This window comes from Pyricularia pennisetigena (assembly GCF_004337985.1).
Source record: "Pyricularia pennisetigena strain Br36 chromosome 4 map unlocalized Pyricularia_pennisetigena_Br36_Scf_11, whole genome shotgun sequence".
In the NCBI taxonomy this organism is placed as follows: domain Eukaryota; kingdom Fungi; phylum Ascomycota; class Sordariomycetes; order Magnaporthales; family Pyriculariaceae; genus Pyricularia; species Pyricularia pennisetigena.
Window position 1 is genome coordinate 514,325 of NW_021940923.1, and position 20,246 is coordinate 534,570.

At 46.7% G+C, this 20,246-nt stretch overlaps 5 protein-coding genes across 5 annotated transcripts in view; 3 read left to right on the top strand and 2 right to left on the bottom strand.

The window, feature by feature from the left end:
* Positions 1–10,231: 10,231 nt before the first annotated feature.
* On the top strand, positions 10,232–10,561 carry PpBr36_10750 (uncharacterized protein; the record flags this gene model as incomplete). The annotated part of the gene is made up of 1 exon (XM_029897858.1): positions 10,232–10,561. One exon carries the CDS (start codon positions 10,232–10,234, stop codon positions 10,559–10,561), a length of 330 nt encoding a protein of 109 aa, XP_029743729.1.
* A 1,749-nt stretch (positions 10,562–12,310) lies between these two features.
* PpBr36_10751 (uncharacterized protein) lies at positions 12,311–13,687 on the top strand (the record flags this gene model as incomplete). Its single annotated transcript, XM_029897859.1, has 1 exon — positions 12,311–13,687. One exon carries the CDS (start codon positions 12,311–12,313, stop codon positions 13,685–13,687), a length of 1,377 nt encoding a protein of 458 aa, XP_029743739.1.
* A 1,179-nt stretch (positions 13,688–14,866) lies between these two features.
* Positions 14,867–15,823, top strand: PpBr36_10752 (uncharacterized protein; the record flags this gene model as incomplete). Its single annotated transcript, XM_029897860.1, has 1 exon — positions 14,867–15,823. The coding sequence occupies one exon, from the start codon at positions 14,867–14,869 to the stop codon at positions 15,821–15,823; it is 957 nt and encodes a 318-aa protein (XP_029743738.1).
* A 477-nt stretch (positions 15,824–16,300) lies between these two features.
* On the bottom strand, positions 16,301–18,243 carry PpBr36_10753 (uncharacterized protein; the record flags this gene model as incomplete). The annotated part of the gene is made up of 2 exons (XM_029897861.1): positions 16,301–17,767; positions 17,869–18,243. 2 exons carry the CDS (start codon positions 18,241–18,243, stop codon positions 16,301–16,303), a joined length of 1,842 nt encoding a protein of 613 aa, XP_029743737.1.
* Positions 18,244–18,986: 743 nt separating this feature from the next.
* The window catches only part of PpBr36_10754 (uncharacterized protein), a gene marked incomplete at both ends in the record, with an annotated part of 1,792 nt that continues 532 nt past the window's right edge, over positions 18,987–20,246 (bottom strand). The window contains 2 exons of the mRNA XM_029897862.1: positions 18,987–19,103; positions 19,214–20,215. Of these exons, the coding sequence (XP_029743736.1) occupies positions 18,987–19,103; positions 19,214–20,215 (1,119 nt within the window). The remainder of the gene's footprint in view (positions 19,104–19,213; positions 20,216–20,246) is intronic.

Sequence of the window (20,246 nt, forward strand, 5' to 3'; positions counted from 1 at the left end):
GAGTGCAAGGATATAATATTATAGAACGTATTGCAAGCGGCGGTGAAAACCGTAAACGATATTATAGGCCCAATTGGTCTAATGTTTACCCTATTGGTATTCGGGGCGATGCCACGTATTACTAACTATTGAACTTTTTCAAAAAACCAAATACAGCGCGCCGAAACCATTAATAGAATTATAGAGGAATTTAGGAAAATAATGGCGCAAAAAAAGGTTCAAAAAGCGATAAAAACAAAAAATTGTCCGAATATCAAATCGAAAATGCTAATATTATTGGAGCTGGGATTAAAGGTTTTGGTATATAGAGAAAAACACAAATGGACCGGATTTTTTCAAATATTGAATATGTTAAACTCGGCAATAATTGTTAATATAATAAATAGCCTTTCGGTATTTCGAGACACGTACGCAAAACTCTACTACAGCTTTATAGAGCAAACAGATAAAGATAATAACGAAACTATATCGACGGAGCCAAGGTTCCAATATTTAAAGCCCGAGCAGCTAAAGGGCAGGGGAAATTTTAAAGGATCGGGGAATCGAAAATTAAATGATTGAAACGAGTTTACAAAAATGAAAAACGTAAAACCTGAGATTATAACATAGATACCACCCCTAAATATAATATTAAAGGACGAGGAAGGTTAAAAACGGTATTTTCAGTTAGTAAACCATGCAAAAACGAAATTTGAACGATTGCGAAAACGAATATAAAAAACCGCGAATACCCAATTCCTAATAGAAAAGGAGCAACGAACCCACGAATTTGCCGTTAAATACAAATAAAAAAGCCGAATTAAAATTGCCGGGAAGCCGTTCGACGAGTTTATATGGTCGGAAGTGAATATTTTCCTCGTTGCAAAAGTTTTGCAACCAGTAAATAAAAGGGAATTTAATAATTTAAAGATTTTCGGATCGCGATTCGTAAACGAGCTTGAAGGGTTACCGGAACGACTTTATAAAAAATTACGTTTTATTATACAAGGGTTTAACGATTTTGAAAAAAAGAATTTATTTACGCAACAACCTAAAATAATACGGTGCAACCAAAAAATTATACTAGTTTTGACACCGGTTGTAAGGCAATTCGGATGCGATTTAATGTTTAAAAATATTAGCCAAACGTATATTTAAAGCTTTACGCAGTTATAAAAGGACTTTTTCGTACGTATCCCGAAAGAAATCGAATATCGACATGCCGTTAACACGGTAATTAGATTTATTAAACCCTTTTACGGACTTGCAGAGGCAAGCTTATATTGGTTCGTTATATACCAACGTTATTATAAAAAGCGCTTAAATTGCGTTCCATTAAATTACGATCCGTATTTATTTTTTTCCAAATAGAACGACAATTTTGGTATTATGGGAATGCAAACAAACAATACGCTGAGTTTGGTAACTGAAGAGTTTATTCGAAAAAAGCAAAAGGAGTTCGAAAAAACGGGTTTTTAGGCTAAACCGCAAACGATTATATAACCAGGGGACGAACAGAATTTTAACGGTTATTTAATTAAAACTTATAATAAAAGTTTGGATATACGTCAAAAAGGACAATTCGACAGGTTACAACTTGTGACGACGAGCTAACCAGGAACAAAGTATAAGTATATCGTTTACCGAGCTAAAGGAGCGTACGTTGCATCGATTTATTAAGCAGAGGCTGTATTGGACTATGCCGCAGCCGCGTGAATAATAAAACCGGATGACGAAGATTACGATTTGATGAATAAACGAATCGAATGGTAACGCTCAAACGCATAAAAAAGATTTTTTATATTTAAATCGACTTTAAAGCGGCGAAATTATACGTGTTCGTCGACGGGTCTATTACCAATAAGAGCAATTTTAATACCTAAACCGGATAACGTCGGGTACCCCCTGCTCGGCTCCCCCCCCCCCTGTTCGGCACCCCGCAAATCTAACAACGAAATACCTACTTTTATAAACTGATTTAAGTATAAAACTATTAACGAACAAAAATATAATCGTTTTCAGGCTGTTCCGGTTCATTAACCTCTTCTTCATCAGCCAAAAATTCCAAACTTTCTATATTAATTTCCTGCAATCCAATAATATTCTGTTTATTAACCAAAGGCTGGTTTGGATCTGGAATTACCCTCCTTCTTTTAACCGGCCGTATTACGACCAATTATGCTTCCAATACACTGATTTTTTACTGGGCGTTAGCCAAAAATATATTTTTGGTTTCGAAGCTTTTTTGGATTTTTGCAAATAAAAAACGTGAAACAGCGTTGGTTTTATTGGACTGGGAAAGTTTTTGCAGCTAAAGTCGAATATTTCGGGTTGTTTTAGGGGTTTTCCAAATAAGTAAAAACGGGTCGTTAATTTTTTGGGCTTGGTTTTGCGGTATTTTATCCCTTTATAAACCGTTATTTTTATTTTTTATAATGTTAGCGTTGCTATTCCAACAAAAAAGGGTTTTGATATGGTTTAACCAAATTCACCGGCCATAAACCCGTTATACGCGACCCAAGTTAAATATTTTTTGCTGTAAATACTTTCGATCTGGTTATATTATAGCAAAAAAGGGGATTTCGTTTTCCAACAACTATTGAATATTAAAATTGGTTAACAAATCCACACTGACGTCGATGAGCCTTTGTAACGGCCCAGAAACCAATAAATCCAATGGTTGGGGAACGTATAACGAATAAAGGGGTAAATATAGGAACTTAATATTATTTTATAAATAAAAAAACATTAATTCGTCCTTTATATATAGTCCGTGGCCGTCGAAAACTAATAACCGCTTTTTAGGGGTATTGGGTTAAATATACGGAATAAACACTTTTTTTAACCATTCGATAACCGTTTCGTTATTTATCCACCCGTTTTCGGTTATGTAAAATTACCAATTATTAAAAAAGTTTAAATCCATTGGAAACTATTATTATTATACGTTTTTTCCTTTAAATATAACGAGGGGAAGGAGGGTAATACCCGTAACCGATATATATTCGATTATAGTCGTCCAACCCCGCGTTCCGGGCTTTTCTGGCCATAACGACCGAATTCCGTTAAAACCTAATATTGGGTCGTTAAATCTTTTACCCTCCATTATACCGGTTTCGTTTACATTTTACCGATTTTCCAGTTTAATGTGGTTAATAACGGGGTTAATAATATAAAATTATCAAAATTTAATTATTACCCTAATAACCCCATTAACCCGGGTGGTTTTTATTCGACGGGGCTTTTGGGTTTTAAGAATTGGATAATTAACCAAAAAACGGGTTATCCAACTTTTTCCAAAACTTTTTATTTTTCCGGCGGTTTAAAAAATTCGTTCGGCAAAAAGCGTAATTTTTAATACGTTGGCGGAAACCCTAAAGTTGTTTGGGTAAGTACCCAATAAGCTAAATGCTTTTCCTGTTCCGTACAAAGCTTTTAAAAATGGTTTTGTATTGATTGAGAAGGTTAAGAACCTTTAAATCGACTTTGAAGTGTAAACTTAGGTATTCCCCATTTTCGGGAGGTTTTCGCAATTGAATCGCCATTATTAACGTCGTTGATTGCAAATAAAAGCTGATTTTCGGTATGTTGCTTTATTGAAAAATTGAGAATAAAAACCAGAAAAAAGTAAATCCAAAAGTGAAAAATTGGTCGAGATATTTATAAAAAAACATGACAGGGGAACGTCGCTGTACAGTTATTTTTGGGTGCCGAACAGGGGGGGAGCCGAGCAGGGGGTACCCGACTTTACGTGATATTTTACGGGAACGAATACTCCGTGGATTGGGAAACCGGTTATTAAATAACCGGTAATATTATATATTGGTTATCGACCAAATACCACAAGGTTATAAAAAGCGTATTGGTAAACGAGAGTTATAATATGGTTAATGGATTTAATATTGAATTTATATTAAAAACTATTATCGCAATTATCCTGGAAAGGTTGAATTTACTTTTGTCACCTATGGTAATATATACGGATAGTTTATCGTTATACCAATATTTCATGCAATTGGGGATAATAGCGGCAAAACGACTAATAATTATCTTTTAAACTCAAAATAATTGTATAAAAATGGTGAAGCTGAACAACCTAAATGGATTTTAGGAAAAGCCAATCCGGTAGATTTTATAACGAAAAAAGCGCCTAATGGGGTTTTAACCGAGTCTATTTATACCAATTCGACGGCAATGCGTATTAAAGGTATAGTTAAAAAGTTACGGGGTTTATAAGAAAAGACGAAAAATTAAAAGACAAATTGAATTAATTTGGGAGCGGCGAAACGATATAATACGTCATTAGCGATTGAAAAACCGCGCCGCGAAGTGAAATATTTCGTTGAAAAACACCGAAAAACACCGCACCGTTTTTGCTAAAGGTAAAAAACATAAAAACAGCGTTATAAAGTTTTAACGCTATATATTAGGTTAAACGTTTTCGTTATTATTATTTTTTATATTCCTTTTTAAGCAAAGTATTGTATTCGGTATATATAGTTCTTTAACCCACAAAGCGTTAAATTGGCGAATTGTAGCAGTATAGCCAGCAAAACGGCGTTCCTCCGACGATAAATATTTGAAATCGTCGTTCGCGGTAAAATTGCCCTTATAAAGGCGATTATTAGTATATTTTTGGTGATTGTGCGCCACTGATCGAAACTTTGAAAAACGTTTCTTAATAGACTAGAACGTATACATAACGTTTGAATTAATTTACGGTAATAATCGCGATAGGAATTTTAGCGGGAGGCGTTTTGGTTTTCCGTTTTTTGGGAGTGGTAATGGTGAATAAAAAGTTGGATTTTTTGGGCTCGTTTTTAAACAGCGCACCGGTTTTTTGCAAATTACAAATACGCAGGAATAGCATCGCAGGTTCAAAGGCGATAATAGCATTAAGCAAATCGTGCTAAATTGGTTGGATAATAAAAATTCCAAATCGCCAAATTAATATTAGTTTATAGAAATAACCCTGTTTGCATTTGGTGCAACGGCCAAACGGCGGAATAGTGTTATAGTAAATGCTAAAGGGACTTTGTTGAATTTGTTTACCAGCGAGGTAAAAATTAAAATAGCCCAAATAAGGGATAGGGCGCAAAATTAAGGAGTAACGATTAACAGTTTTAATAATAACGATAAAGTTAAAAATAAAAAATTGCTTTTATCGGAAACGTCGGAAAAAGCAAATAAAATGGCGAAAATTAGGTCGAAATTAAACCGAATGGTAAAAGGGTAGATAAAACAATAAATAAACAGTAAAACGGTTAGAAAGGATAATTGTTAAAAAATAATTTGAAAAATGTTGAAAAAGGGGTTTAAAAAATTATTATAATTTCGTTTGATTATTTGTAATAGGAAAAAGTTTTTTTTATAAACGAAAAGGATCGCCAAAGGTTTGCAGCTAATTAAAAACGACGTCGTTGCGATCGAATAACTAGGTAAATAAATAATAGGAACGTTAAACGAAGCTATTTAAAATTATGATTTTTAAAGGAGGTTTCGTGGTTAATAGCCAATATAATAGGAATTTATAACGGGTTGCGGAAAACAAAGGCGTAACGAATGAATATTGAAACCGTTTTTAAAAGATTTATCGCAAATTGTATGGCTGTTTCCATTGTTTTCGTTTTACAGATTGTTATTGCGATTGGGTTAGAGGTTGTTAACCGCGTGCCAAAAAAAGAATTGCCGGTGTTGGAATAGAGGGAATCGCTGTTAAATTAATAATAGAGCGATAAATTACGTGTAATGCCGTACAGGCCAATTGCACGTGATTCACCCGCCCAGTTGCGAGTATAAGACGGAAGGACGTTCAGAAGCTCACCTTTGGACAGTTTCATAGTTCACACAATTAATATATATCTTTATATTCGTATAATAAAGTTCTGTTAATCGATCGACATTACGAAAAGCCTATTAACATTTACCGTTGTACAAACCATTTCTGGGTTCGCACGCATTGGCTAATTTGGTAAAACTCTAAACCCGATATAGGGTAGTTAATTTGTAGGTGCAGGGTGGGTATTATACCTGCTACAGGGCAAACCCCATTCGCTGACCTTTAAGTCGCAATTCCTGCAGTATGACATAAAACGGATAATCCAACAACCCCGACAACCCCATTTCGGCGCTATATATTGTTGCTTAAATATTCACAAAAGTGGACCCATTCCACGCTAAATAACGCATTTAATTAACACCATGTAAATAAATTCGATTTTAGGATTGCTTAACAGCAATTAAATTCTAGTTAGCCTTAATATTCTTTTACCCACGATTATAACTTTACCCCAAAATATTTGAGAACCCCAGTTATCCAGACAGACGCTCAGTTGCTTTAACCCAGTGTATTTTAGCCGAAGAATAGGTTACCCGATACCTTGATCGTAACATTTTGGCGTCCATATAGAAAAGCTTGGCTGGAACTAGCGGTAAGAACGAATTGGGTGAATATTATCTGTTTTCCGGCTCGTGTCTATGTATACTCGATCCCCATACCGGTCGAATTCCAAAATTCCTACAACATTTTCGCGAGGGATTATGGATTTGGGCCGTGCTTTCCACGTGCCTGAAGATTCTTTAATAAAGATGCCCTCAATTCCCGCTGTGTTGATTGTCAAAACACGATTGGGAGGACGAAGAAACATAGTAGCCACGGTATTATCCTTGTAAAAATTAGCGTTCTTGCAAACGTCTTCAAAATGCTGAAGTGGTTCTTCCTCGCAGTAAAGCACGGCTGGAGGTGACTCGACACGAGGGCCCGAATACGGTGTCCCATGATGGGTGGTCTTCAAAGAGCCATCCGATTGGAAATGCTCTGAAAGTGCTATGCTTTCTTTGGGAATTTTAGATTTCACCTCCCACTCTCCTTCGTAGCGGTTATAAGGGCGTCTGGAAAACATTGTTTCAATCCCCCCTGTGTCTATTGTATAAATAACACCTGTTTTGCGGGCCAACGCGGCGCTTTTGGCGTTTTCGCGACTTTCCCAAAAATCAACCCCTTTGTAGGATTTTAATTTTTTTTCCGGGTGTGAAGTGTAAAGGAAAGGCGGGACGGCCTGCACAAGACCACCCAAAAACAAAAAAAATAAAGCACATCGAGTTATAAATATTATAAACATTTCCGGTAAAGTTGAGTGTTAAGGTAGTTGATTCCAAGGTTTTCTGCTGAAAGACGAATAAATAACGCCAAAAATTAAAATTCATTGGCTGTTGAAATGGATATATATATATATAATTTTGATCAGAATAAAAAAACTGGGTATAACCGTTGGTAAACGCAATCCCTGATATTTAAATTTGCATATAAACTTTAATTGAAAACTATCTATTTCTGAATAATAAATATCCAGGTCTTATCTGTTTTTAAATATAGGTTCGACGTTTACCGATTGTATAAATTTCCAAGCAAAGCTAATTTATTTAAGCGTTTGCCGTTGAAAAAAAAGCTGTAATTTATCCTTTTGCCAGGGAATGAGCTGGCTGAAGATTCAGGTACCTCTAAGCGTGGTAATAACAAATCAACAAAAATTGGAATAATACGATAGCGTTATATTTAGGTGCTGCAGCCCATTCCCAAGAAGGAATCCAAATCCAGTATTGCCCATTTCCTTGTCCCAATTCCTATTGATAAACCACTTTTCCTCAACATCTATTCGCTGACATGCTAACCGCAGGGACTGCGCCACTTCTCATCCTTGCCAATTTTCCCAAACCCCGACCCCGAAACCATAGCAGCAAATATGCACGAGAAATAGCTGTTGCCTGCTAGGTTTCTGGGTATTATTCAGGCAGAGGTTTTTAGAGGACCGCCTGCCCGCAGGGCCAGGCCTTCACCGCGATGACACAAGACCAGCAACCACATGACTAAACAGCCGCCGTTATATAAGAGGTTTAGCAAACGCATGCTTGGGTCATTTATCATGCCATCCCACAAGTGTTTTGTTACTTTGACGCGCATGGTAAACCAGCCACTATCGTATCAGGTGACTTCCAATCCGAGTGATTTCATTATGGTCCAGGACTGCTTAGGTCGTGCGTTAACAAATGGGCTGCTACCCAGGGACTGATGGGGTGCCTGTTCTCTTTCAAACGCGCCCCCACCCTCCAAGGGATACCAATGTATTACAGCATTAGTATGGCGGCCTCGATGAGGAGTATGATTTTGAAGCGGGAGACGTTCGCGAGCCTTTATTCGTAGCTGGACGAAAGTAAAACTGCAAACCAGGAATGTGAAACAAATTGTCCAAAAAATGGTCTATTCAAAATAGTCAGCAGAGGGGGCCGTGTAAGCCTGCTTGAGACTGTGTAGTTTTGAGTATGGGCGTATACGGCTAACAAGCCGCTTTGTGGAACCTATAAGTCGGATGATTCGATTTGATATACTGCATTAATTTCAAAGTTGTAATCCCGGTAATAGTGCATCCCTACAAAATTCTCGCGGCTTGTTCATACGCATGAAACCAAGTAAATTACTTCTTCTTTCTTTCTAGGACTGCCCTGGTCTAAAACCGAAAATGTTCCATCAGAATACCTAGGTTCAGATCAAATAAATTATAACAGTTATGCGCGACGGACGAATGGCTTATCTGTTGTAATTTATTTTATTATGCGTTTGGCAGATTACAATTCAATCACGCATACATCCTGTGTGTTGATGGTTAAGACAGTCCAGTACAGCCGAGAAGCTAGTAAGGACATCCTTGCAAAATATCCGAATTTTCCCGATTCTTTGTTTTTACGGTACAAATATTGAATCCCTTTGGTTAAAATTTTCTGATCTCAAGCCAGACCCTCGTTCTTAGTATATCGAGACTGAAAGCAAAACGCAGGAAACACCAACTGCGGGTTTCGGTTGCTGAAAATATTATGCAAGTGGATGTCCATGACCATTTTACGCATATTTCACTGACTCCACTTGAGCTGTACCTGTAATTGAAGAACAATGCCTTCATCATCCGCATCTTCAAGGCCTGGGTATGCTTTCATAGTCTGAAATATTGATCCCGACAAATTGCTTTTTCATTTGACCTACATCTGATGAGTGTTATATATCTTATTTCGCGCGCAATACTGCTCAAGTGCCTACGGCATGTTCCGGGTATTCTAGAAGTTGTTCTACCAACGCTCTGCTGTCGGATATGTCTGCCACTGGAACTAAAAACGCTGAGATGGCGGTAGACTTTCTGGTTAATTCATGGCAGTATAACTGTTACGCTGATTTCTTGCATAAATAGGAGTTCAAAATAGATTTGGAGCATAATTTGTTTGATTTGGCTTTGGCTTCTTAGTCTTCTATTTCGGCCTTAACATTTCAAGCTATTTATGCATTTTTCAACATTGTGAGTTTGATTTTGCATGTTTTAACGCAGACTTTAAAATCTCAATCGGTCATTGGAGTACACAATCGGCCAAATCTATGCGGTTTTGTGTTTAAACCATCTATCGTAGCTTTCCACGGATTTGCGCTTTGCTCGACACACTTTAGTGAAACATGAAAAGTCTTGGAAAATATTTGACTCAACTATCTCGAGCTGTCTGCGGTTACCATGGGTGTGCAGCGGAATTAAGGATTCAAAATGAGCGGGCAGTATTCCCTCCCTTGGGTGGAACTAGTTCTAGGGCCATATTTTCTTCGGTGTGCTAATTTGTCGGACACAGCACCAGTTGAAGTAATGCCGATAACATGTCGCGTTGCCGATAGGAACAAATAGGTAAAGGATACCCATCTAGAAGGATATCGTTGCATTAATGTGTAATCTTCTGGATCTATGCCTCTGTATAACACCGGCTTTGTCCGACCCGGGATCCCAGAACTACAATAACGCGCACAGTCTGGACTCGAGTCTCGAGCACATAAAAGCGCACTTTCCCAGCACATTTCCTGCCAAGTTTTTAATTTTAGAAAGCAAACAAATTTAAAATCTTCTATGACATTATTAATAGTGTTTTTCTTTTCTTTTTTTGCCGTTTTGCCACAAGCATTTCCACGTTCTCCGGACATGTCGATCGCTCTTCGCACAGTATTATCCATGTGATATACATTCATGCTATAATCAATTCTTATATAGTCGCCCCCCGTAGCCTTATCTGTCAAAGGGAGTTTCCTATCTTTTTTACACATTCTTCCATGTTTTTAATTTGATTTATCAAGTGGTTGCAGCTCCTCTAGTTTTCCCCTTTGTCGATCTCTTGATAACGAGATTCCATCTGCCCCACCGTTTTCCTCTCTTTCTCTTTCTTTCCTTCAAAAATGCAGATCAAGTTGATCATTTCTTTCCTCTTGGTCGGCGCCATGGCCGCGCCCATGCCCCCTCCGGCCGGCACCGATGTTCATGCCCATCTCCAAGCCCGTGCTCCGGGTTTACCATCCGGAGATACGGACTCTCAGAAGTCAGATGGCCACAGTCGCGCTCGAACCTGGTTCCACCGCCATAGTGACCACAACTCTGGCTCTACTTCTGACGACGAAGAACCTCAACCACAGCGGCGGACATCCCCCAAGTTGCCGCAGCCCCACAGCGCAGGACAGCGGACGCACACCACTATTGTGCAGGCCAGCGCGGGTGGTGGACGATTTTGAAGAAACGCCACAAATATACTGTGGAAAGCACAAATGTCATGACAGGCTCTGAGGATCTTCTCGGTGGCCGTTTACACATTTACCAAAAGCTCTCGGAGTGAGAGCGGGCTTGGGTAATCAGTCCTGGTCTAGAACTGCTCGTGGGTGACGAGGTGGCAGTTAGGATGAGCTACTATCACCGAACCCCAGAGCGAGTTCCACTTCAAAAAGTTCCTGTTTTCTTTGCAATACCAACAAAGTAATACAAACAAGTGCTCAAGCTTCATGATGTATCTATCTTATTGGCTCTTTTTGTACTTTAATTTTTTTTTCATTTACTACAAAGTCCTACGCTGATTACGTTCTAAAAAAACTGTAATGACTTCGACGTGCATGCAAGAGCAGGTAGGAACAGCTTTTAGTGTAGCATTCTAGAGTCGCCCACTTTGCGGTTTGAAAACGACATGATATGCGGAGTTAAGGCTTGCAGTAAAGCTTGAGACTGAGAGATAAAAGTAAGAGGAGTGATGTCCGGAGGAACTTGTAAGTTGCCGGGGGGTATTTTGGGCGTGCAAGACTTTGATACGTTGGGCTTGGTCTTAAATCTACACATTGTTTGACTGGGAGCAGTTGAGTAGTTCACAGGCAAAAATCTGCCCGCAGCAGCATAATTTCCGAGAACCATCGCTGCTGCGGTTCCCCTTTCTTCGCGATCGTCCTTGAATTGTCGTTGACATCGACTTGAGAACACTCACAAGCCTTGGAGAGAGAAAAGCATCAAGATCATGATGGGGATCTTGCATCTGCAGTCATTCGGTTGGTGAAACACGAGGGAACGCAGCAACAGCGAACCGACAATCTCGCTGGCTCAGGAAGACGCAAGAGGACGAGGACGAGGCTATGATGTCAGAGTCGGGAGATGTTGGCTCCGAGTCGGTGCCTCATTGTCTGGATTTCCTGCTGAATCGGATGGCACAGTATGTTGAATCAAGTACGCTAAAAAGACAGTAATATATAACTCGTCAGCCGTGTGTCGAATGAGCCGGAAAGAGGTATACTAGCTACTTGCTGGCAGAACCTGGCGTGAAACCTTTTCCCAGGCAACATACCATACGAAAGCAACATGAGAGCTCGTAGACGGAGAGGCAGTTACAAAACTGGCAAGAAGCACTGCCAGATCCCCATCTCACCTTTTCTCTTTACATGCGAGCTGCAGCGTTGCTGGGGTCATTAACAAGCAGAGAGACCAAGTCCAGAAATGACGCACCACATTGGCTCGTGGTTAAATGGCAAACTCTACGTCAGGCTAAATAAAACGCAGATCTTGGACAATCATGGTCCGCGCAACAAGCAGGGATCTGTTGAACGTGGCACTGGCAGAATCTGGGTTCCTCACATCTCCGCCAAGCGTGCGGGGGAAGCAGGCTAAAAAGTCCAGTGCCCGACAGGCAACCCAAGTGCGAACTGCCATCCAGGCCTGGTGGGAGTGTCATACCATTGGCCCGCTTCTAGAAAGGGGATCGAAAGCCGCCGCGGGACAAGAATTTGTGATGTGGATGAACCTGCGGGCCAAGCGCCATTCAGGAGAGCATAAACTCAAAGCAGGGCAAGAACGGGGGGCATGATGACCACTTTTTTTTTTTTTTTTTTTTTTTTTTTTTTTTTTTTCAGCCATAAGTTACCTCATTTTCCTGCTTGGACTAAAGCCACAACGGACAATCTCAACCATGACCCTCCCCGGAACTCCTAAAAAGTTCCAGCCGCCCCATCATGCCCGCTTTCCACGCCGTTCTCCTCGGCAGCCTGCTCTGCGCCTCCAACCTTGTCCGGGCCGACAACCCATTTGTCCAGACTCGCTATACAGCGGACCCCGCGACGCTCGTTTACCAAGACCGCCTATGGGCGTTCACGAGCCACGACAATGACGACGCCACCTGGTTCAACATGACCGACTGGCGCCTCTTCTCCACCGACGACATGGCCAACTGGCAGGACCACGGCAGTCCCGCAGGCCTGCGGACGTTTTCGTGGGCGCGACAGGACGCATGGGCCCCCGGGGCGATCGAGCGCGACGGGAAATTCTTTCTCTACGTGCCCGTCACCCCCTCGTCGGGCGGAGGCATGGCGATCGGGGTAGCGGTGGCGGACGACATCGCCGGACCCTACACCGACGCGCTCGGCGGGCCGCTCGTCCACAACGGCGAGTTCGACCCCACGGTGTTCATCGACGACGGCGACGACCAGGCGTACCTGTACTGGGGTAATCCGAACCTGTGGTACGTCAAGCTCAACCGGGACATGATCTCCTTTTCGGGCGCGCCGGTGCAGGTGGAGCTCACGGCAGGCGGGTTCGGCCCTCGGCGCGCCGACGTGCCCGCGGAGGGCCGGCCGACGGCGTACGAGGAAGGGCCGTGGCTGCACAAGCACGAGGGGACGTACTACATGACGTACGCGGCCAACTGCTGCGACGAGGACATACACTACGCCACGGCGCCGTCGGCCACGGGGCCCTGGACGCACGGCGGCCTGGTCATGGCCAGCCAGGGCGGCAGCTTCACCAACCACCCCGCCGTCGTGGACTACAAGGGGAGAGGGTATTTCTTGTACCACAACGGCGCGCTGCCGGGCGGGGGCGGGTTCCAGCGCTCGGTGGCGGTGGAAGGGTTCGAGTACGGCGCCGACGGCGGGATTCCGACCTTGACCATGACCGCCGACGGGCCGGCGCAGATCAAGGATTTCGATCCATATGGAGAGGTCGAGGCGGAGACGATGGCCTTCTCACGCGGGGTGAGCACGGGGACCTCGGCAGAGGGAGCGGTGTTGTTTGTCGACAAGATAAACGACGGCGATTACGTCAAGGTCGGCGGCGTGGCTTTCGGCGAGGAGGGTGCGAGGTGGTTTGCGGCGGTTGTGGCTGCCGGCCGGCGCAAGTGCGAGCGCCCAGCCGAGCTGCAGATCAGGCTGGACGGCGAGGACGGAAAGCTCGTGGGAAGCTGCGTGGTGCCGGCCAACACGGGCGGGTGGGAGAGCTGGACGACGGTGACGTGCGACGTCGAGGGGGCGACGGGGACGCATGATGTTTTCTTTAGGTTTGTAGGGAGTGGCGACGGCGACTTGTTCAACTTTGACTCTTGGGGGTTTGCATGAGCGTTGATGTTTCGCCTGCTGCCCGTGATAGATTGAGACAGATCAGAAGCACGAGGCAGGGGACCTGGGAACAAAAGATGGGCTGAGTGAGAACCAGAGTTACCAAACATGGACGGACGTCTCTGTTTCAATTCCTATCCCAGTTTTATCCCAACAGAGTATCTACATTTACTGCGCCCCCGTCCATCTTTAGAAGGCTCCCCGCCATCTCCGCAGCCCTACAGCCAACCTCACTTCCTTGTCGAACCGAATCGACCTTGGCTGATTTTCCCGCTTTTGACTTGTTTTGTTGCCGGGTGGAATTTCGAGGGGTTCGCGGGCGGGGAATTAATCGTCGCAGATCAGAGCCGAGCGCGGAATGACATATCATCGTGGAGAATCGACCGGGCACTGGTAGCTAAGAATAGCCGTCGACTCTAAGGGGGGTCAAGGATATGGCCATGTTTGCAGTCTCCACTTAATGTTTTGATTGTTTCGATTTGTTCTTTTTTCAGCGAGAAGCGAAGACATCAGCCAAGCAGTCAGTTCGGTTTGACGATGGCATGTATGAGAGGGTAGGGGGATTTCATTTTCTTGGAGCTTTGATCTCGTTCTTGTTTGCGTAAATATTTTATTCATCTCAACCTCTAGCCAACTTTTTTTTTTTTTTTTTTTTTTTTTTTTTTTTTTTTTTTTTTTTTTTTCTTCTTTTCTTTTGCTCAACTCGCGGGGAAGATAAAGTCTGGTTTTCCAAGGTCAGAATATCGCCCGATACCACCTTCCAGTCACAGGCAGGTCGTCGCTTGTAATCAATCGCAGGCGATATCGACGTGACCTTCCGCATTGGAGTAGCATCCAGTACCCAGAGTTTTCCTTGTCGCCATTCGCCCCCGCAACCCAGCGCAACGTTGACGTCGCCAGACGGTCAGACCATTGAAACGATCCAACTGCATCCGAGCACGATAACCCGAGTCGGGAAACTCTACATACGTCGCAGCAATTAAAAGCAACGACTGCAACTTGTGTTTTTTTTTTTTCCAATTTGTCGTTTTTATTTCTCCTTTTTCTTTGCTATTATTCGGCGCAAGACTGGTCTTAAGACAGCAAGTCGCCCATCATTTTGACAGCGAATATACACAGTTTCTCACACCAAAAATAAAAAAAATACACACACACACACACACATACACACCCCCCAAGATGCACTCCCCATCCTGGAAAGCGGCCCTCTTGGTGGCCCTGGTTCTCCCCCTCACCCTGGCGCAAAACATCCGCGCCATATTTCTCTTCAAGGACGTTCTCAAGTCCAACACCACGGCCCTGACCCAATCGGGCTTCAACAGCGCCATCATGTTTGGCGTTGGCGTCGTCGCAAACGGCAGCATCATGTACTACTCCAACACGCCCGGCACCTCGGACGTCATGATCGCCTCGGGGGGTCGGTACGTGGGCGGGGCGGCCCTGCAGGACAAAGTGCGGTCCCTCAAGGGCAGCGGCAGCAAGATAACGCGCGTCGAGATCTGCATGAACTCGGCAAACATCCGCGAGCTGATGAACAGCCCCGGGCCGGGCGCGGACACCGACATCTATCGCAACTTCGCCGCGCTCAAGACGGCCTGGAACCTGGACGCGGTCAACAACAACGACGAGGCCCTGTACCACGTCGCCAGCACCGTGACCTTTGGCCGCATGGTCGGCGCCATCGGGTACAAGTACTCGGCCACGCCCTACACGCGCGTCGCCTTCTACCAGGACGTCAAGAAGCAGCTCGGCGCCGCCCTGATGGACCGCTTCTACCTGCAGTGCTACGACGGCGGCGCCAACAACGACCCGCTGCAGTGGCAGACGCAGCTGGGCGCCAAGGTCGTCCCGCTGCTGTGGGTCGTCAACGACAGCAAGCCGTCCAACGGCCAGACGCCCGCGCAGGCCAAGACCAAGTTTGCCGCCTGGAAGGCCAAGGGCGAGCTGGGTGGCGCCGGCTACTGGAACGAGTTCGACATTGAGAAGATGAAGTCTAGCTACACCGACTATGCAAACGTCCTCAATGAACTGTTCCCGGGCGCCGCGACGGCGGCAAAGGTGGCGAGGAATCACTTGTCGAGGAGGAGCACCTGGCAAGGAAAGGCGCGGTCTGTGCCGAGGAGGATGACTGCTTGAGTGAGAGTGGTGCGGGGGGGTGGTGGAGGTGTTGTCCCGGATTTACATGGGGAAGGCTTCTTTGTGAATATGTTTGTATTCATTGTATATATTGATTATTTTTCTGTCTGGAACGGAGTTGGTCGTGATGATTCAGACACATGACGCGACGTCAAGAGCGAAAGTATCACGATAGCTCAAGAGACGACAGGACGCAAAACAATGGCGTATAGTTGGCTTCGCTCTCCACTGTTGTTCTCTTTCTCTTTTTTTTTTTTTCCCAACCCTGTCATACTGAATAAGCTTGCGAGCAAGACTCATTCGCATCTCCGACATGGGCCAAGCTGTTGAAACGAATACAAAGAAGCAGTCAGTTATAAGTAGAGTCACGTCGCTGCTTGCGGAACCAGGAGGAACCCGATACAGAACCCGGAAAGCTTATTCATATTTCATCATCTCTCTGTGGCAAACCAAGACGACGCTGTAGAAGCCAAAATGTCACACACTCAGATAGAAAGGGATGGCGCCCGGATCCAACGCCCGCCATATAAAGGGCATCCCCTGGCTCAGCCCACTCTCGTCGAACCTCCTCGCCTTGATCTCTTCACTGATCCTCCCCATGCTCCCGACGTACCTCTCGTTGGCGCGCTTGTACTGCTCCCCGTTCCCCAGCAGCAGCTCCGGCGCGGCAAAGACGTACCTGAGCGTGTGGTTGTCGGGCACGACGTCCGGGCGGTTGAAGCGCGCCAGCAGCGTGACGTGCTCGACGGCCTTGTCGGCGTTGGGCAGCCACTGGAGCAGGTCGCCCGAGGTCTCGTTCTTGGAGGTCGGGACGGGCGAGTACAGCGCCGCCGGGTGCGTGGGCAGCACGCCCGAGGCCGTCACGGGCTCGCCTTGGTTCAGCACGTGGTGCGCGCAGCCCGTCAGCCACGCCATGTGCGTCAGCATGTCGACGAGCCTCCGCCGCGAGTCGAGCGGGCCGGGCTCAAAGTCCTCGACCCCGGCCGGCCCATTGGCCTCCGCCACCCACGCCTGCAGCTCCACGTCGCCGGCGACCTTGTCGTCGCTGCTGTGGTACGTCGCGTCCACAAACGTGCGCACAAACGTCCGTATCACCTCCACCAGCCGCGTGCCGTCCTCGTAGAACGGAAAGTGCGCCAGCTCCGGCCCGTGCTCGGGCTCGACCAGCCCTCGAGCCCGGACCTCGGCGTCCAGGTAGCCCGCTCGCCACCTCCCCGCGGTGGGCCATGCGGCCTCGGCGTAGTTGTAGACCTCCTCGCGCGGGTAGGCAAAGTTCTGCTCGAACAGACCCCCCTTGTTGAAGAGCAGGAGCTCGCCGAGCGGCCGCACCGCGTAGGCCTGGAACATGAACCTCTCCATCAGGGCCAGGACCGGGTGGCGGGCGCTCATGGTGCGGAGGGCGGCGAGGTGGACGATCTCGGCCATCACGTGCGGGTAGTCGATGTGGAAGATCTGCCCGTGCGCGAGGTCGTTGGCGTTGAACATGATCTTGGCCAGCAGCCAGTTGTTGTTCTCCGTGTCCAGCGGCGTGTAGGTCAGGTCCGCGCCCACGTTGGTCTTGATGGCCAGCGGCAGGAACTGGCTGCTGCGCCCGTCGATGTAGAAGAGCCCCGTGCAGGCCGCCGCGTACCGGCCTGGCAGCTTGCTGAAGTTGCGCTGGTAGCTGTGGTCTGCGACGAAGAGCCGTCCGTCGGCATGGAGGGAGTCCAGCGTGGTTCCCGTCAGCTCCACGACCGTGCCTTCGTCGACCCGAAACGGCAAGGCGTCTTTGGTTGGATGAAGCCGCTTGATGATGTACGGGTTGACCGAGAGGCGTTCCATGGAGAAGAGAAGATCCGAAGTGTAGTTTTCTGATTGCCCGCGAGCGATGCCTTGAGGTACGGAGCCCCTCCATTGGTCCTGGTAGAGGACCTTGAAATCGTCAAGGCTGTTCAGCCCACCATTCTGCGATGTGACTTCATGTTAGACGGACAGCAAAAAAATAAAAATAAAAAAAAAAGAATGAAATGTAAAGCCATTCTCCAGCTTGAAAGATCACTAGCTACCTGTTTGATGTTCTCCTTCACCCTGGCAGCATCCGTAAACGCACGGAGGGCCTGGCGCTCTGCATCAGCTCCCCACAGCTTTTGGTCGCGCAGGGAGATGGTCTTGCCGAGGGGCCCATCTGGGTAGGGAGCAGTGTTCCCCAGCAGCGAAGGCCCATAGAGCAGTGTTTCCTGCTTGAGCTCGATTTCCGCCCGGCGAGCAGAGGGATCCCTGTCGCCGCATGGCAGGGTGTAAAAGATCTGCCCTGTCGTGTTGTAACCCGGCACGGTGGAAGACGTGTTGTCAGCTCGCGCTGCAACATGTGCATAGCTGCTGTAGGGGGCAGCCACAGCAAGTGGCGCAAACCATCCCACGATGCAGATGAATGCGCGCATGGTTGGAATGAAATCCTTGGGCATGACACAGGGGATTTTCATCAAAAAAAAAAGGACATGGGTTTTGGGTGTCACAATTGAAATTACGGGGGTCATCAGCAGATTTATATACAGCAGATGTATCGGCCGGACGCCACACTACTGGGGTAGATCTCATCGATTACAATATCAAATTCATGTGTGGTCAGCCCCCTAAAATTAGCTAGTCGGCTCTTAAAGTTGGATGGGAGGTCATTGGTCTGGTTTCCAAAAGGCTAGAAGAGGGGGGCGGCTTCCGACAGCCCCAGCCACATTGTTGTTGAAGAAGGGGACGAGCGTACGAGCCAATTGGCAAACAGCGCGCAGTTAATACACATAACATCCCTGCTGAGTCTTCGGCCCGCCGCGGTTGCCGCTCGAGGTCCAGTGTTTGTGCAACGTCTCGCCCATGTGCTGCATCTCGATATGGTTGGTGATGATGGATGATTGATGTCAGCTGCGGCTGACGTGGTCATACTTGAACTGCCACGTTTGTCGCACCAGTAAATCTGTTTTATTTTTCTGTCTATTCAAAATTTCTCTCATCGGATGTTTCCCTGACGGATAAACTCCCATCGTGCTCCATCGCAAAGGGGATCCAACATACGGGGTAAACTCGACATGGACCAAAAACTTGGAAAGCAAAAGCAACAAGACTGGAAATTCTTCAAGCCACAAAAGCCGCCACAAAAAGGAAAAAAAAAAGAACCAAATGTGTGCGTCATTCAGCTGCGCTCTTGCACCTGAACCCACAGGTTCTCAATGTGTATCAGGCCGTTGTAGTTGTGTGCATCCCATGCCTTTTCTGGATTTTCCAAGGTCCAGTCAAAATTGCGAACCAACTGTTGGTCATTTTGTCAGCATAAAACCACAGTCCCTCCAAGAAGAAAGCAAAAAAAAAAAAAAAAAAAGCAAAAAAGAAAAAAAAAATTAGAAACCAGTTTCAACATACCTCAAAGATGACCTTGCCCAGCTCAAACATTGCCACCGACTTGCCCAAACATTGCCACTTGCCATGCCCGAAAATCAGGTCGTTCGTCTTGGTCATGACCGTCAGGTTCGGGCTCTTCTCCAACCACCTCTCGGGGCGAAATGACTCGGCGTCGTCGCCGTAGATCCTCTTGTCGTGGTGCATCGCATACCCCGAGTAGCCAACGTCGGTACCCCCAGGGATGAAGACCTGGTCCCCGTCCACCTCCCACGTCTCACCGCCGGGCGGGATGTCCCTGGGAAAGTTGCACAGGACCGGAACCTTGACGCGCATGCCCTCTCTGATGACCGCCTGCAGGTACGGCAGCGCATCCGCCTGGGCCTTGGAGATGACGTCCGGGGTGCGCGGGGCCCTGCCCTGGCGGACGGCGTCGTCGACCTCCTCGCGCAGCCGGGCAAACACCCTCGGGCTCGTCAGCAGCAGCAGCATGGTGCCGCGGAGGGCGGCGGCCGTGGTGTCGCTGCCCGCGACGACCTGCTCCAGCACCTCGCCCCGCAGCGCGTCGCCGCTCAGGCCGTGCCGCATGAAGCTGGCCAGCATGTCGCTGCGCTTGTCCGTGTCGCCCCGCCGCACCCGCTTCTCCACGGCCTCGAACACGGTCCCCATCATCTTGCCGAACCCGTAGCTGTCCTTTTCGTGCGGGCCCAGCTTGCAGACGAGCGGCAGGTCCATGAACCGCTGCACGGCCCAGCCGAGCGCGATGATGGCGTTGTTGATGCGCAGCCCCGACGACGCCGACGCCATGTACCCGTTGACGTCCTCGTCGGCCGCCAGCATGCCGAACGCCGTGCCGAAGCCCACGGTGCTGATGACGTCGAGCGTGAACATGGGTATCTTTTGCGCGAGGTCCATGCGCTTGGACGGTTCGCCTGGGTTGGTGCGGTAGCTGCGGATCAGCGACAGGAGCGCCGAGACGTTGCTGTCGATTTCGGCCTCGAGCTTGGGGTTTTCTTTGCCGGCGTACTGTGTTTTGCGGTGCGTTTTGTCAACTGGG